Source organism: Urocitellus parryii, chromosome 3, assembly GCF_045843805.1.
Source record: "Urocitellus parryii isolate mUroPar1 chromosome 3, mUroPar1.hap1, whole genome shotgun sequence".
NCBI lineage: Eukaryota > Metazoa > Chordata > Mammalia > Rodentia > Sciuridae > Urocitellus > Urocitellus parryii.
In genome coordinates this window covers 209,064,651-209,079,955 of record NC_135533.1, presented here as the reverse complement: position 1 = coordinate 209,079,955, position 15,305 = coordinate 209,064,651, and the positions used below count along the sequence as shown (strand labels likewise).

The 15,305-nt window shown below is 49.2% G+C and overlaps 1 protein-coding gene across 2 annotated transcripts; it reads right to left on the bottom strand.

Moving 5' to 3' along the window:
- Positions 1–3,257: 3,257 nt before the first annotated feature.
- On the bottom strand, positions 3,258–13,681 carry Dnajb1 (DnaJ heat shock protein family (Hsp40) member B1). 2 transcript variants are annotated; one of them, XM_026399614.2, is made up of 3 exons: positions 13,593–13,681; positions 4,941–5,521; positions 3,258–4,659 (listed from the first exon to the last, which is right to left on the bottom strand). In XM_026399614.2, the coding sequence occupies exons 2-3, from the start codon at positions 5,430–5,432 to the stop codon at positions 4,429–4,431; spliced, it is 723 nt and encodes a 240-aa protein (XP_026255399.1). In that variant the 5' UTR covers positions 5,433–5,521; positions 13,593–13,681; the 3' UTR covers positions 3,258–4,428. The 2 variants fall into 2 exon arrangements, with proteins under 2 accessions (XP_026255399.1, XP_026255398.1); XM_026399613.2 differs by lacking the exon at positions 13,593–13,681 and adding an exon at positions 6,526–7,606.
- Between the last annotated feature and the right edge of the window lie 1,624 nt (positions 13,682–15,305).

Below are 15,305 nucleotides of genomic sequence, written 5' to 3'. Positions count from 1 at the left end.
TTTGAAGTCATCGTGTAAAAGGATTCACACCCACACTCCTCCTTCAGCCCCTGCTACATGCAAAGGAAAACAAAAGAAACTCAAAATGCTGGCAGACTCTGAATACACTCAGAGTGAAAACCACAGTTTGCTTGGCAGCCCAACAGGCTCTGCATCATCTGCCTGATCACCTCCCTGCCCTCTCCTCCTCCAACTCTCACACCATTCCCTGTGCTCCAACCTCACTGGTCCCTTGACTGGCTCCTTCAACAACTCAAGCATGTCCCAGCCTCAGGGCCTTTGCACAGGCTATTCCCTGTTCTTGGATGCCTTTCCCTCAGTATCCACACAGCTGCTCCTGACTTCCTTTGTCTACTCAAATGTCACTTTTTTGGCAGGCCATTTGCTGTGCTATTTTAAAATGTACCCAACACTTTCCACCCACTAGTTTTCTATTTCTCCATTATCTAGCACATTTTACATTTTATTTATTTATGCTTATTTTCTTTTTACCCTTACTTACCATCAGCTCCACAGGGATAGGGATTTTATTTTGTGTGTGCTGGGGTGGAACCCAGGGCCTGGCACACGCTAAGCTAGCACTCTACCACTGAGCTGCACCTCAGCCCAAGGACAGGAATTTTTAACTTCTGTGTTCCCAGAATCAAGACCTGGCCAACACACAAGAGGTGCTCAATAAATGCTTATTAAATGGATGAGTGCTAACTAAGTGACTGGCACTGTCATTAGCAATGAGAACAACAAATATTTAAGATAGGTTTTCTGCAAGGTACTTTAGATATATTTGCTATTTTTTTCCCACAGGGGTGGGGGGAATCCATCCCAGGGTCTTGTGCAGGCTAAGTGCCTGCTGTGCCGCTAGGCTACCCCTCGCCTGGGAGCTGCGTTGTCACTGTGCTTCCCTCATGCATCCCCTCACTAGTTGTTACAGCATCCCTAAAAGACCTGCACCTGCGTTTCTCCCATTTTTGAAAGGAGGCCACTGAGAATCAGATGTCACTTGCCCAAGGATACACAGCAGCAGAGTGATAAAGCCCGGATCTAAACCCAGGCCGCTGAGCTCTGGAGCCCAGTGCTCTTCTATTGAATGAGTGGGTTGTCAGGAGAGGCCTCAGGAGGGAGCCTGCTAAGTTTAGGGGCTTCCTCAGGCTGGCTGATTTGGCTCCTGGAACTCAGCAGAGCACTGACCCAAATGACTCCAGACTCACCTTCTTTGGGGTTACAAGCTGTGGGCCAAGAACCCTTCACATCCCCGAGGAATGATGACAAGAGCTGGGACACAGCGCTCGCTCTAGCCGGTGCCTCCCTAGTGTGCACATGCCTGTCTCTAGACAGGACATTCTACAGACCCAGGAGAGAGGTACTATCTCGTGCCCATTTTATACCTGAAGAAATGAAGGCCAGAGAGGGTAGGTCACTTGCACAAGGTCACCTAGCTAGAAAGTCATCAAGCTGAGGCTCAAACCTGGAAGCAGGAATAATGGCTGCAGAACAATCAGGGGCCACCAAAATGATGGACTGAAACTTCACACGATATGGGTAGAGTTGACAAGATGGCTGCGTTACCCTGTCGTATCACATGGGGGGCGGGAGGGGGTGTAGGGTACATAGCATTTGAGTTAAAACAAAAAAACTGCATTCCCTGCGGCACCTCAGCAAAGTACTTGAGAAAGTGGGAACCTTGGGGGTGGAGGTGAACGCTGCGGCTGAGGGAGGATCTTACGCCCTGAACCTTTTGCAGTTTTTATTCCTGTGCAGCCACAAAAATCAAACTCAAAAATGAGCAGTTATGCTCGTGCTTATGTAAGCACACCCTTGGATCCACACCAAAAAAGTGTCGCACCACTGCCTGCCTGTCCTGGTGAAGTGGGAAAGGGAGGGTCGGAGCTCAGCTCCACCACATGGACATTTCGAGGTTATACCATTTGTTTTTGAGGTGCCGGGGTGGAACCTGGGGCCCTGCAGGTGCGTGCAAGCGCTCTGCTGCTGAGCCACACACCCCGCCCCTTACTACAAGGAGTTTCCCATCTCCTACCCTCCTCTCCTGGTCACCAGGCAGCTCAGCCACACTGTTTGTGGAAGTTCCTAGAACTTCAGGAACATTGTGGTCACCTGCAGCACTTCAATATGAAATCCACAGGGACCTGTTTCAGAAAGACAACTCTGGCAGGGGTATGGGGGACACCCCCCCCCCCAACTGAGGCCTGGGTCAGTTCTGTAGCAAATGTGGCCCGGGGGCCTGGGCTGGTGAACAGCTTTCAATACTTCCTTTTGGCTCCAGTCTCAGGCTCACTTTCTGCCTGGGGGAGCCTCTCCTGGCTCCAGGAAACCGTTCGTGGGTATTATACCTGGTAAAAAACCCTCTAGACCTGCACCATCCAACAGATGCCACTAGCCACAAACACATGGTGGCTGAACCCTTCATTTGTGATTGGAGCACTGCAACTATCTTAACCTTCACGCTGTTCCCACTGTTGGAGAGTTGCCTTGGGCAGTGCTGTCTGAGACTGTGGCCAGCGATCATTTCAATGGGAAGGGGAAGCTGTTCTTAGCTCCAAGCAGTGTGATTTTTTTTTTTTTTTTTAAACTAAATAGCATCTCCTGCCTTGCTCATGAGGCAGCAGGGATTAGCATACAAGAGGCCCTGGTTTTATCCTCCACTATTGCCAAAAACAAAGTACCACTTTGTAGCTAAATAGAATTGCATTTTTGTAAGCCTGTATAATTACTTACCTTATAATAAAACCAGTTCCTTAAAAAGTTACAAAGTAAAAGCCTCAGTAGCCAACAAATAGGAGGCAGGAAATGGATCTTCCCAGGGCGGGGTCAGCTCCTGGGAGGCCAGAATTCTAGTTCTGGTTTGGCAGAACCTGTCAGACAGCCTGCCCTGGCAGAAAGCCTGACAGGGCATTAGAAATACAGATCACACCTCTCCTTGGCCCCGGTGACCAGGTCACCAGGCAAAGCCAGAGTCCTAACTGGAAGACAGGCAAGAACATCTAGGAGCCAGCCCCTACCCCAGCTTTGGCCCTAACCTTCACCAAATGAGCAGCATCCACCGTACTTGAGTCTTGCTGTTTGGATGGGTTAGCGTTCCCTAACCCAGCAAGGCAGACTTATCTTTGCCCTGCAGAGGATGCCCTCCTGCCTCCTGCCCACCCCGCCCTCTCCCTGACTGCCTTTGGAGGGATGCCCAGGCCCCCACCCCATCCCCAGAACCAGCAGAGCCCTCAAACAGAGTCGCAGGACCGCTCCCCTGAGGTTTAGCATCAGTCTTTAATGCTGTCACGCTGCATAATGACAAGTCACACACTTTGGTCTCGTGTAGGCAGTGGCAACTTACAATAAGTCTAAAGGTCTGAGCACCAGACTGGTCTCCAGAGAACAGACATTTTTTTTGTTCCAACTTTCCCACTCCCAAGGTTTCTTCCGATTCTTGGCTCTGTACAGAGAGCAGCAGCTGCCATGGACTGTTTTCATTTGAGTGCACACCAACTTTACATGGAATTATAAAAACATATTTACAGACGTTCCACAGTGCTCCTGTAATCAGAAGCAAAGACCCTTTTATCAAAAGGGATTATATCTAGGGCTGTGCAAAATTCAAAGGGATCAGATCCCTTTGAGAAGAGTCCAGAGTCCATTAAACAAAAAAATTACCTGGGCCACTGGTTAAGCCTCAGGTGTGCCAAAGGATTGCTTTATGGACAAAGAAAAGAGTGTGACCCATAAATCAGCACTTTCAGTGTCACCAGAGCCAGAGGTCAGGAGGACCCCCTGCTCCAGCCAGGCCACCAGGACCTGGGGGGAGAGGTGGGTGCGAGACTCACTCCCTGAAGGCTGGCTCCCTTGGTCCTGCTGGAACGAGGTATTGCTGTGGTGCCAGCCAGGCAGTTCTGCAGAACTGATTTAGGTTCTCAATTTGAGATGGTCAAAGAGAAGAGAGAATTCTTCAGGGGACAAGCAAGGTGTGGGAGGCAAATACAGAATAAAACACGAACCGATCATACAACACAAACTGAGGAGTGCACAGGGTCTGGTGACCAAGATGGCAGGTTGACACCATCTAACAGCAGGAAGCAAAGGGTCTACAGAGGGATCAAGTCCAGCTGTGGGCCTGTCTCTCGCCCCTGGGCAGGGACTGGAGGAGCAGAAGGTGGGCCCATCCCAGGAGGGCTGCAGGAACCAGTAGGGCAGACTGTAATGCCCTTCTCTGCTGTGCCCACCACCTGCCGCTCTATCGCTCGAAAAACCACTTAAGTCTAGTGCACGACTTTGAAAGATTGTAATATATTCTCTGGAAAACATTCAGCAGTACGAAAGCCCTCCCTGGGCCCTCCCGCCTCTCTCTGTCCACAACTGGTGAACGGTCCGGAAATCCTTGAGCTGTGGAAAGGTCCCTGGTTAGTCCTTGGGGAACGCAGGTGACTATATTGGAAGAACCTGCTCAAGTACGGTTCTTGACGTCTGGGGAATCCTTTCTGGGAAGATCACTTCAAACTCGATAATGAGGTCCCCGCGTTTCTCGGGCGTTTTGGGGAGGGGGAGGCCTTCTCCAGGAACTTTTCGCCGCATGCCAGGCCTGATGACATCTTTGAATACGACGGGTATGGTCCTGCCGTCCAGAGTGGGGACGTTTACTGTACAGCCACACAAAGCCTTGGAAAACAAATGGACAGCATTAGATAAACACAGCTTAGGAAGCTCAACTCTTGCCTACAGGTTTTTTGGTGCAGGGTCAGATCCATCAGGCCTCTGAAGCTAAGACCCTGCCCCAAATCTGCCCATATCACCAGCAGGGAAGCTCAAGCTCTGGTCAGTCTTGCTCTGTGCCTCCAAGTCTGGCATAAACCACATGCTCAGAAATACTTATAGAACAAAAACTGAATGGCTTCAAAAAGCAGCTGCCTCCCTGCACAGGGCCCCACCTAGTCCCTTACCTCTCGAAGGGTAATCCTGGCAGGATAAATGACGTCAGAACCATCTCTCTTAAAGATATTGTGTGGCTTGTCCTTTAAAACAAAGACAATGTCAGCTGGAATGTTGTTGGAGGTCTGGTCTCCTTCCTTGGGGAAGGTGATTTTGGTCCCTTCTTTCCACCCCCTCTTCACTTCAATGGTCAAAATTTTGTCTTCGTTTCGAATGCTCTTTCCATCGGGGTTCAGCCGCTTGTGTGAGATTTTCATCTTCTTGGTACAGCCGCTGTAAATTTCTTCAAGGGAGACCCTCAGGTCGTGGGTGACAGGGGGATCTTGCTTCTTCCGGGTGGGCTCTTGGGGAGGGCGGGAGCGACCAAAGTTCATGTTGGTGAAGCCACCCATGCCCATGGGAAAACTGGAGAATGGGTCATCGATGTCCATGCCTTCCTCTCCGTTCCGCTGCCCAAAAAAGGTATCAAAGGGATTTCTGCCACCAAAGAATTCAGCAAACATGGCATGAGGGTCTCCATGGAATGTGTAGCTGAAAGAGGTACCGTTAGCACCTCCGCTGCTACCGCCACTGGGGCCACCGCCCTTTAGGCCTGAAAAGCAAAATCAGAATCTGTCAGTTGGTTGACCAGGTGCTTCTCTCTAGCTTTCCTTAAGAGAGAAAACAAACAAACAAACAAAAAACAAAAACAAAAACTTGGGAACCCTGGACCAAGAATTCTTTAAAGACTATCAAGGAAGAATCCTAAGCTTTACCACTTTCAGCAGCAGCAGCAGCAGCAGCAATAAAAAGACCACCCACTCTACTTCACTGTGACATGTCAGTGGCAAAGGGCTTAAGCTCTGAGTTGGCCACCTCCAGGTGCCACTCAGGTCCTTCCACTTATTGACTGACCCATCCTCCCAGTTGTTACAAGGTTTTACAAAAAACTCACTAAAAGAAGGGTAAGAAAAAGGCACGATTCAGAGGAGCATTCAGAGGGGCCTACTCCAAACGCCCGAGGGCTGGAGATGTGCTGAGAGTAGGAATCAATGAAGGTAGGCACACCGACAGTTTTCAAGTTCTCTCTGCTATCAATCGCCATCACCCCGAAACACAAAGTCAGTTTATTTCTTAGGCTCAAGCCCAGAGGTCAGTCTGAGTCATCGGCGGCCAGCGGACGACAGGGTCGCGGACCGGCCCCAGGCGCGCTGCCGGCTCCCGCACCTGGACAGCGGCCTCGCGCCCCGCCCCGTACGTGCGTGGCGCGGAGCTGGGTCAGCGTCTCGCAGGGATTACCTCACCCGGCCGCAGGGCCCCGCCGCGCCGCCCGCACCCTCCCCGGCTCCCGCGCCCCGGGCCGCTCGGGGACGTGGGCGGCACCCCGAGAGGGGCGGCCCCAGACCTACTAGAAGCTTCTGAGCGAGCGGCGCGTCCAGGACTCCTCCTCCCACCCGGAGGCCGCCAATCCGAGGGCGGAGGCCGCGCGGCCAGAGGGCGGGGGCCACTCGCCCCGGGCCCGCTTAGTCCCCCGGGGGCCGGAGAGCATTCGGCGTGCCTCGGTTTCCCCGCCTGTCAAACGGCGGGGGCGCACCCGCACCGCGCGCGCACACGCACCTTCCTCCCCGTAGCGGTCGAAGATCTCGCGCTTGCGCGGGTCGCTGAGCACGTCGTAGGCCTCGGCGATCTCCTTGAACTTCTCCTCGGCGCCGGGCTCCTTGTTCTTGTCCGGGTGGTAGCGCAGTGCCTGGCGGCGGTAGGCCCGCTTGATCTCGTCATCCGACGCGCCGCGGGCCAGGCCCAGCGTCTGATAGTAGTCCTTGCCCATGGCCCCCACCTGCGGCCCGCCGCCCAGCTGTCGCCGTCCCCCGGCTCCGCCGCCGCCCCGTCCTGGACTCTATATACCCGTCCGGCGGAAGCTTCCAGAGCCCGCCAGCCCCCTCCAGAACCTTCCGCCCCGCCCCTCGCGCGGCGACGGCCAATCGCCGGTGCTCAGCCCGTGACGCGCGACATCCGGGGCGGGGCCAAGCCGCCAACGGCCGACCGCGCGGCGATACGCCCCTTCCCACTGTGCTTTGGGCAACGCCTCCCAGTGGCGCGCGCACAGGCCGACGGAGTCCCGCCCACCCTCCAGAGAGAGCCAATCGCGATCTTCTTTCCGTATCTCCGATAACAGGGCCCGTCTTGCGCCCAGTCCCTACCCATAGGTTACGAGGCGTTCCTGAACCTCGGCCGAACGCGCCCCTCCGGGAAGGGGCGGGGCCTGAGGCGACCCCACTCCTCGAGGCTGCCCCGCCTCTTCGGAAGGTGACAGTCTGACTGCTGCGCTCTCTCACTGCTGGCAGTGGCTCTGGGCACACTACCCGACCTCTCCGCCCAGGTTCTCCTGCTGTAACACGGGCTAAAAGTACGCTCTCGCCCTCCTCTCGTGGCTGTAGGGATGCAACCGAGAGCCCCAAGACTGTGCCTTGTCCAGTCAAGCGAGTTGAAGACCCGGGACCAAAGCTCACCTCCCTGAGGAGACCTTCACAGTCCTGCCCTTCAGGCCTTTCACTTTACAGTCTTCTAAAGAGCTAAATCTGAAATTAGCTTGTTCTTGGCTTTCATGCTGAATGTCACCTTCCTCCAGTCTGGGATTGCCACGAGGCAGGCACTGGCCCCCGTGTTGGGTCTCCAGTACCTGCAGCAGGGTCTGGCACAGTTGCAGTGCACACTTCATAAATACACCTAGTGGTTTTTTTTTTTTTTAATATTTATTTTTTAGTTCTCGGCAGACACAACATCTTTGTTGGTATGTGGTGCTGAGGATCGAACCCGGGTCGCACGCATGCAAGGCGGGCGCGATACCGCTTGAGCCACATCCCCAGCCACACCTAGTGGTTTTTACACACGTGCTTCTTTTTCTCTTCCCACTACCTTTATGATCTGGGGATCATCTGTAGGTTACGTGGTGATCTTGTTTGGTTCTGAAAGTCTGGGGTGCCCCTGGTCAAGGACACCACACTGATGATGAGGGAAAAGAGGCTTAGAAGGGGGCACCACTTGAGAAGGACCTACAGGAGTGGTGTAAGCAGTGGTGGTTCCCAAAGGGGAGATGCTCCTGAACGAAAGGGCTGACAATCCCCTGCTTCCAGCATTCCCTAGCTGCGTGATCTTGGGCTGGTTACTTAGCTGCCACCCTGGGCTCAGCTTCCTCCTCTGTACAGCGGGGATGGAAACTGTACCCACCTCAAGAAGCCTTTGAAGTTTACATGAGTCAATATTTGTAAAGTGCTCAAAACAGGCCTCACACAAAGGAAGCCTTGTCTAAGGGGTGACTGTCTTGTTAGTGGTGGGCTGCTGAGCCACACCCTTCCTGGCAGCTCCATAGTAGAAAGATTCTGGTGACCACTGCCCTTAGCAGGATGGGACGACTGAGAAAGAGGATCAGGGCCTTTTCCTGCTGTCCAGCTGGGGCATTCTGGCTCTCCCTACCCACTGAGGAAACAGAATCAGTCAGGACTCTGAACTAGGATGGATGCACACAGGCCCACCGGGACCATGGGGCCAGCTGGGGCTGGGTGCCCAGTAGCCCAGCATAGTAGAAGGGGTCCTGGACCAATCTCAAGGGACAGAGGATGATATTTAAAGTTACATTAATAAAAAGCAAGAGAGTCATCATCATGGGGGAAAACCCAGAGCCTGTGGACTTCCTCATCTGATTACTCCAGTATTTCATAGCACAGCTTTAATTTAGAATTACAGAAAGGGCTCTAGATGGGCCTATCTGGTTGTAGTAAAATTTCTTGTAACACTGGAGGGCAACATCTTACTAAAAGGGATATCCTCATATTTGGGGGCAACCTTAGGGCTGGTACTCCCTTCTCCTTGAGTAAGCCCGGATCATATTTGGGAGATTTCAACTGTTAATTCCCAAGCCTGTGGAAATGTATTTGGTGGGTGAGTGTGTATTTATTAGCATGTGCAAGGCCCTGGGTTTGATCCCCAGCACCAAACAACCACCACCACCACTGCCACCACCACTACCAAAACACCAAGCCAACTCAATGACTCTGTTTATGTTTTTTTTTTTTTTTTTTTAATACCAGGGATTGAGCCCAGGGGAACTTAACCACTGAGCCATACCAAAGCCCTTTTTATTTAATTCTTAAAACTTGAGATAGGGTCCAAGTTGCTGAAAGCCTTGCTAAGTTGCTGAGGCTGGCTTTGAACTTGCAATCCTCCTGCCTCAGGCACCCAAGCCACTGGGATTACAGGCATGTGCCACCGCACTGGCCCTTATGGTACTTTGACCTGGTAAGAACTGGGCACTTCAGACTGGAAAAATGGCCTTTTCAGAAACCTCAACAAATATGGACTGTCAACTCTGAGAAGTTACGATAGTGCATCAGCTTGGTTAGGCTCTGGAATCTATTCAATTAAACATGAATCTAGTGTTGCTGTGAAGGTAGTTTTGTAGATGTGGTTAGGTTAACACCTATGATCAGTTGACTGTAAGTACAGGAGATGACCCTTGATGATGTGATTGAGCTGTACTCAGTCAGTCAAGAGGCCTTAAAAGCAAACATCAGGGATCCCCACAGAAGGCAACAGCTTCTTTTCAAGAGTTCCCAGCCTGCTGGCTTGCAGATTTCAAACTTGTTTAGTCAGTCTCTACAATCATGCAAGCTAATTCACTGAAATCAATCTCCTCTCTTTTTTTTGCAGTGCTAGGGATGGAACCAGGGCCTTATTCATGCTAGGGAAGCACTGAGCTACATCCCTAGCTCCTGAAATAAATCTCCTCTCTGTCCTCCCATGACATTTACTCTGTTTCTTTGGTAAAATCCTGATGATATTGGAACTAAGCAGGTGAGTGTGGTGTGACTTGCTTCAGTTCAAACCCTATACCCACTATTTACTTATTCACTGTGTGATATTGCGCAATTGCTTGATCCCTGGTAGGTCTATACTCTAAGAGTAGACTTTAGTTGGACATGGTGTCACATACCTGTAATCCCAGAAATTTGTGAGGCTGAGGCAGGAGAATCGCTAGTTCAAAGCCAGCCTTATGGTGAGGTGCTAAGCAACTCAGTGAGACCCTGTCTCTCAATAAAATACAAAAATAGAGCTGGGGATGTGGTTCAGTGGTCAAGTGACCCTGAGTTCAATCCCTGGTACGCCCGTCCCCCCCCAAAAAAAGAATAGCTAACACTGGGCTGTGGTTGTGGCTTAGTGTTAGAGCGCTTGCCTGGCACAATTGAGGCACCGGGTTGGATCCATAGCACCACATAAAAATAAATAATATAGGTATTATATCTATCTACAATTTAAAAATATTTAAAAAAATAGCTAACATTGACATGGCAAAGCTTATTCTAAGTGCTCAACATATATTAACTCTTTTTAATTTTCTTTTTCTGTGGTGCTGGGAATGGCACCCAGGCCTTGTGTATCCTAGGCAAGTGCTCTACCACCAAGCTACACCCCCAGCTCCTATTCTTTCTTTCTCTCTCTCTCTCTCTCTTTTTTTTTGGTACCTGGGATTCAACTCAGGGCCGCTCGACCATTGAGCCACAACCCTAGCCGTATTTTGTATTTTATTTGGAGACAGGGTCTCACTGAGTTACTTAGCACCTCAATTTTGCTGAGGCTGGCTTTGAACCCACGATCTTCCTATCTCAGCTTCCTGTGCTGCTGGGATCACAGGCCTGCGCCACTGTGCCTGGCTACCCCCAGCTCCTATTAACTCATTTAATCATCACAACAACCCAAAGGGGTTGGACTGTCATTACACATATTTTACAGTCAGGGAAACTGAGGCTCTAAGAAGTCATGTGACTTGCTCAAGGTCACCCAATGAGTAAAATGCTGAAGTGTTTAGCACACTTAGCATTTATGGTAAACACTCAGCCTGTTCATAATGTGACATAAATGATTATGAAGCCTTAATTTAAAAAATACCCGTCTTCAACTCTACCAGTCCATCAAAAAAATCTTCAAAAGCATGATGGCCACCTGAGCCAGCAATTCCACTCCTAGTGGGATACCCTTATGCAATGAAAAGAACTGCCCAGGAAACAAATAGGGCTACATGAGAAATTCCCGACAAACTTAAATGTCCTTCCATGGGTGAATGGATAAACAAACTGTGATCCATCTATACAATGGAATATTATTTAGACATAAAAAGAAGTGAACTATGGACACAGAAAACAATACAGATACACTTCAAATGCATTATGTTAGTGAAAGAAGCCAGACTCAAAAGGCTGTGTGATTCCATTTTCTGTGACCTTCTGGAAAAGACAAAAGTATTGGAACAGAAAGCAGATTAGTTGTTGCCGGGGGTTGGCAAATGGAGCAGGAGAATTTTTTATGATGGAAATGTTCTATATCTTGATTGTGGGGGACGTTACATAACTGTATATGTTCAGAACTGTACACTAAAAGGGAGGATTTTACTGTGTGTAAATTATAGCTCAACAAAATACAACAAAAAAGGACAGAAAAGAAAAATTAAAAACCCCAAACATGCCAGGTAAGATAGGATAAGCTTGGGAACCTCATCTGGGGTTCCTGACACAGCGGAAAGTTGCTAACCAGTCCTGGCCTGCCCTGGCTGGTCTCGCCTTCCTTCACAGGCTCAGAACCAGCAGGGGCACACACCCCAAAACAAGCCAAGTCAGGTTCTGGGAAAATCCACATCCTACCTTACCTGCATGCGGGAAATACAGAAAGAGCTTGTGAAACAGACATCACCAAACACATTAGATCCTGGCCATCCGAATGACCCTGGGTTCCCCAAACCTGAGGCTCTGATCAGCCTTCCATGCTAGAGCTTAAGACCTCTCTGCATTTCCCTCTTGAGAATCTTTAAGTAGGAATCTTGCTACAACTGGCTAAGCCAGCACTAAACAGATCCTTCACCGGTTACCATCAGGAATGCATCAGCCACTGTGCTAGGGATGTGAAGACACAATTAGAGTCTAACTGTCCCTATGGTCAGGGCCACAGGACAGTGTCATCAGGGGTTTGAACAAAGTGGCCAGTCCTCTTTTCTGAGGGTAGATTGGATTTCTGCTGACAGATTGGTTACTGGAATCCAGATGAGGCAAACAAGGGGTTCCTCAAGCTTGCAACACTCATCAAAAACAGGGGAAGCGTGGCATGGTGGGGGTGCTGAAGCCTCAGCTACTAAGCGGCTGAGCAGGAGGATCACTGAGCACAGGAGTTCCAGGGGCAGCCTGAGCAACATCTCAAAACCCAAAACAGAGGGGGCACTGGGGCTGCAGCTCAGAGGGAAGACTATGTCTTTAGACTGTAGAAGGCCCTGGGTTTGTTGCCCAGTACCACATACAGCCCCCACCCCAACCAAAACCAAATAACAACAACAACAAAAGAATTCTATTTCCCAAGGCTGCTTCTGCCCTTCTATGATATGAGCTTCTTGGGGGTGATGAGGGGGTGGAAATTATTTGTATGCCTAGCTGGTGCCCAGCATGTAGGTGGCACAACAAAGATTTGTTGCCTGCTGAGTAAGTGTGGGGTTCATAAAAGCAGTCACCAAAGGGAATTTCCAGAACATTCTGAGTTCATGGGAATAGGTGTGAAATTTCCACAAAATGACATCTGTTTGAACACCATAATGCTTTGCCTAACTGGAACCCAGATATACAGACTAACCTACTCAGATCACATCAGAGAAGCAGGGAATTGGCAGAAAAGGGAAGTGGCAAAATGTGGCTAGATTTTAGGGGTTTTGATCCTGCCTCCTTGGCCTTCCACAGTTAAAGCCTTGATAACTCAACTTGGTAGGTTTTATCTGGTAACCTTTGAGTAAATCACCCCCTCCCTGTCCCCAGAAGGGCTGAGAGAGGCTTTCAGGTTGGGATACAAAGGATCTTACCACTGCCAACAGGGGAAAAAAAAAAAAAAGATCTTTGCTTTTGAAAGCACAATTATAAAACAACTTTGTGTTTTTGAAGCCAGATTTAAAATTAGGTAGTCAGTGTAGTTAGGTAAATTGGGTCTAATATCGAGTGAAATCTAAAATGGAGGCCATGCTGAGAATGATTCCGGGAAACACAGGACAACTCATGGAGTGTTAATGAAGTCCCGAAAAACCCCTAGGCCCAAAGTCCATCCCAAAGGAATGTTAATGGAGCCCAGGAATCAGCCCCCAACAGATTTGGAGATAGCCCATCCCAAAGAAGTGTTAATGAAGTCCTTCCTGCCCAGATTACTTCTTTGGTCCACCTGTGTCCCACCCCTCGGGCCTTCCAACCTACATTCCATCACTGAAAGAACTATAAAAAGGAGAGACAACCACACTTACACGGGTTCCACCTCTTGGGTCCCCTTCTTCCTCCGGGAGAAGTCTTTTCTGCTGTCCTTTAATAAACTATTAATTTCTACTCTGACCTTGCCTTGGTGTGCTTCTCTGCTATTATTCTTCAACATTGGGGAAGCAAGGATTCGCCACCGGTCAACAGCGGTAACATTTTCACCTGTTTCTGACCAGCTAACCCCAGTGAAAAAATGATGAGTTTTTGAACACCACAGCGCTGGTTTCCTTTGCTCTGGAGAAGAGAATCCCCAAAGGCTATAGTTTCACAAGTTTCCAGAATGGAATGTGGATGACTAAATTCCAAGCACTGACTCACCCTGGTCCCAACCCCTTCCCCTGTGAATCAGAGATCTACCTGTAAGGACTCCTTGTTGTTCCCCTGATGCCAGGCCTCCGAGTTCTGAAGGGTTGGTTCAACAGCAGATGAAGGCTCAAGGATAGGATCTGGAGACAGGAGTAAGGAGGAGAAAAGGTGAAGCGAGACAAGTCCTGTTTGCTCCTCAGCCTGCCTTGAAGGTTTCAGTGTGTGAGTCCCGTTGTGTTGGTACTCAATCTCCCTGGTAGCTCCTGACAGCATGATCAAGGGAACAAAAGCATGCCATTGGCCCCAGACTAGCAACGCCAGTAGAAAGACTATGAGAAGAGCAAACACTAGCTGGTATTTAAAATGCTTGAATAGGAGGATGGGGGTGTTCAGTGGTAGTACATGCCTAGTATGCTCAAGGCCCTGGATTCAATCCAGCACCACAAGATTAAGGGGAAAAAAAGTTAGAATAGGCACATCATTAAAGTAAAAAGAAGTAAGAAAAAAATTAAAGAATTGGGTGCAATGGCTTATGCTGTAATTTCAGTGACTAGAGAAGCTGAGGCAGGAGGATTGCAAATTTGAGGATGGGCAGTTTAGCAAGACTCTGGCTCAAAAATAGAAAAATAAAAAGGGCTGGAGATGAGGTCAGGGGTAATGTGTCCCTGGGTTCAGTTCTCAGTTGGGAAGGGGACGCTAGTTTTAAAAAAGTAAAAAGAAACAAGGGGCCTGGCATGGTGGTGGACACCTGTAATCCCAGCAGTTTGGGAAGCTGAGGCAGGAGGATCACAAGTTCAAATCCAGTCTCAGCAACTTATCACAACTTAAGGAGGCCCTAAGTAACTCAGTGAGACCCTGTTTCTAAATAAAATACAAAAAACGGCCAAGGATGTGGGTCAGTGGTTCAGCACCCCTGGATTCACTCCCCAGTACAAAAAAAAAAAAAAAAAAAAAAAATTTAATTTTAATCCATTAAGTCCCAAGTTTTCAATTTTACATAGGACAGTGGGACATCATGGGTTACTCAGTTATTTTAATCCAGTACAGCAAAAATAATATCACTTTAACCTGTAATCATCATAAAATGTTATGATTTAGTGATGGAAACATTCATAGTTTATTGCTACAGTGGAAATATTTGCATTTTCTCAATTATCTTATTTATTTAATTAATCATTTTTAAAAAAATATTTATTTTTTAGTTGTACACAATACCTTTATTTTGTTTATTTATTTTTATGTGGTGCTGAGGATCGAACCCAGGGTCTTGCACGTGCTAGGCGAGTGCTCTACCGCTGAGCCCCAGCCCCAGCCCCTCATTTATTTTACAGTTAAATATTTTTTACTTGCCCTTTGCCTTCAGTTTAATTTCTTTCAGGATTTTTTCAGATGTATTTAAATAATGGCATGGTAGTCATTCAAGATGGAAATAAAAACCATCTTTTCATTAAACAAAACAAAACAGCCATTATGAAACATTTTCTTTACATTCGCCCTTTCATCCTGTTTGAAATCTGCATTTTAACATTAACGGCACAGTTTGGGAAGGCCACTTTTCAGGAGCTCAGAAGCCAACGTGACCAGTAGTAACCACACTGGACAACTGCGCAGGTAGGGACAAACGTGGGCTTCCTGCTTACAGGACCGAGCAAGGTGGGACAGGGGCTGTTACTGAAAAGGGCAATGAACACAACCCCGCAACGGGGCTGGGGTTCAAGTTGCAGGTTGGGGGACTCGAGGTAGATTTAAGCCCCTCCATTTCTC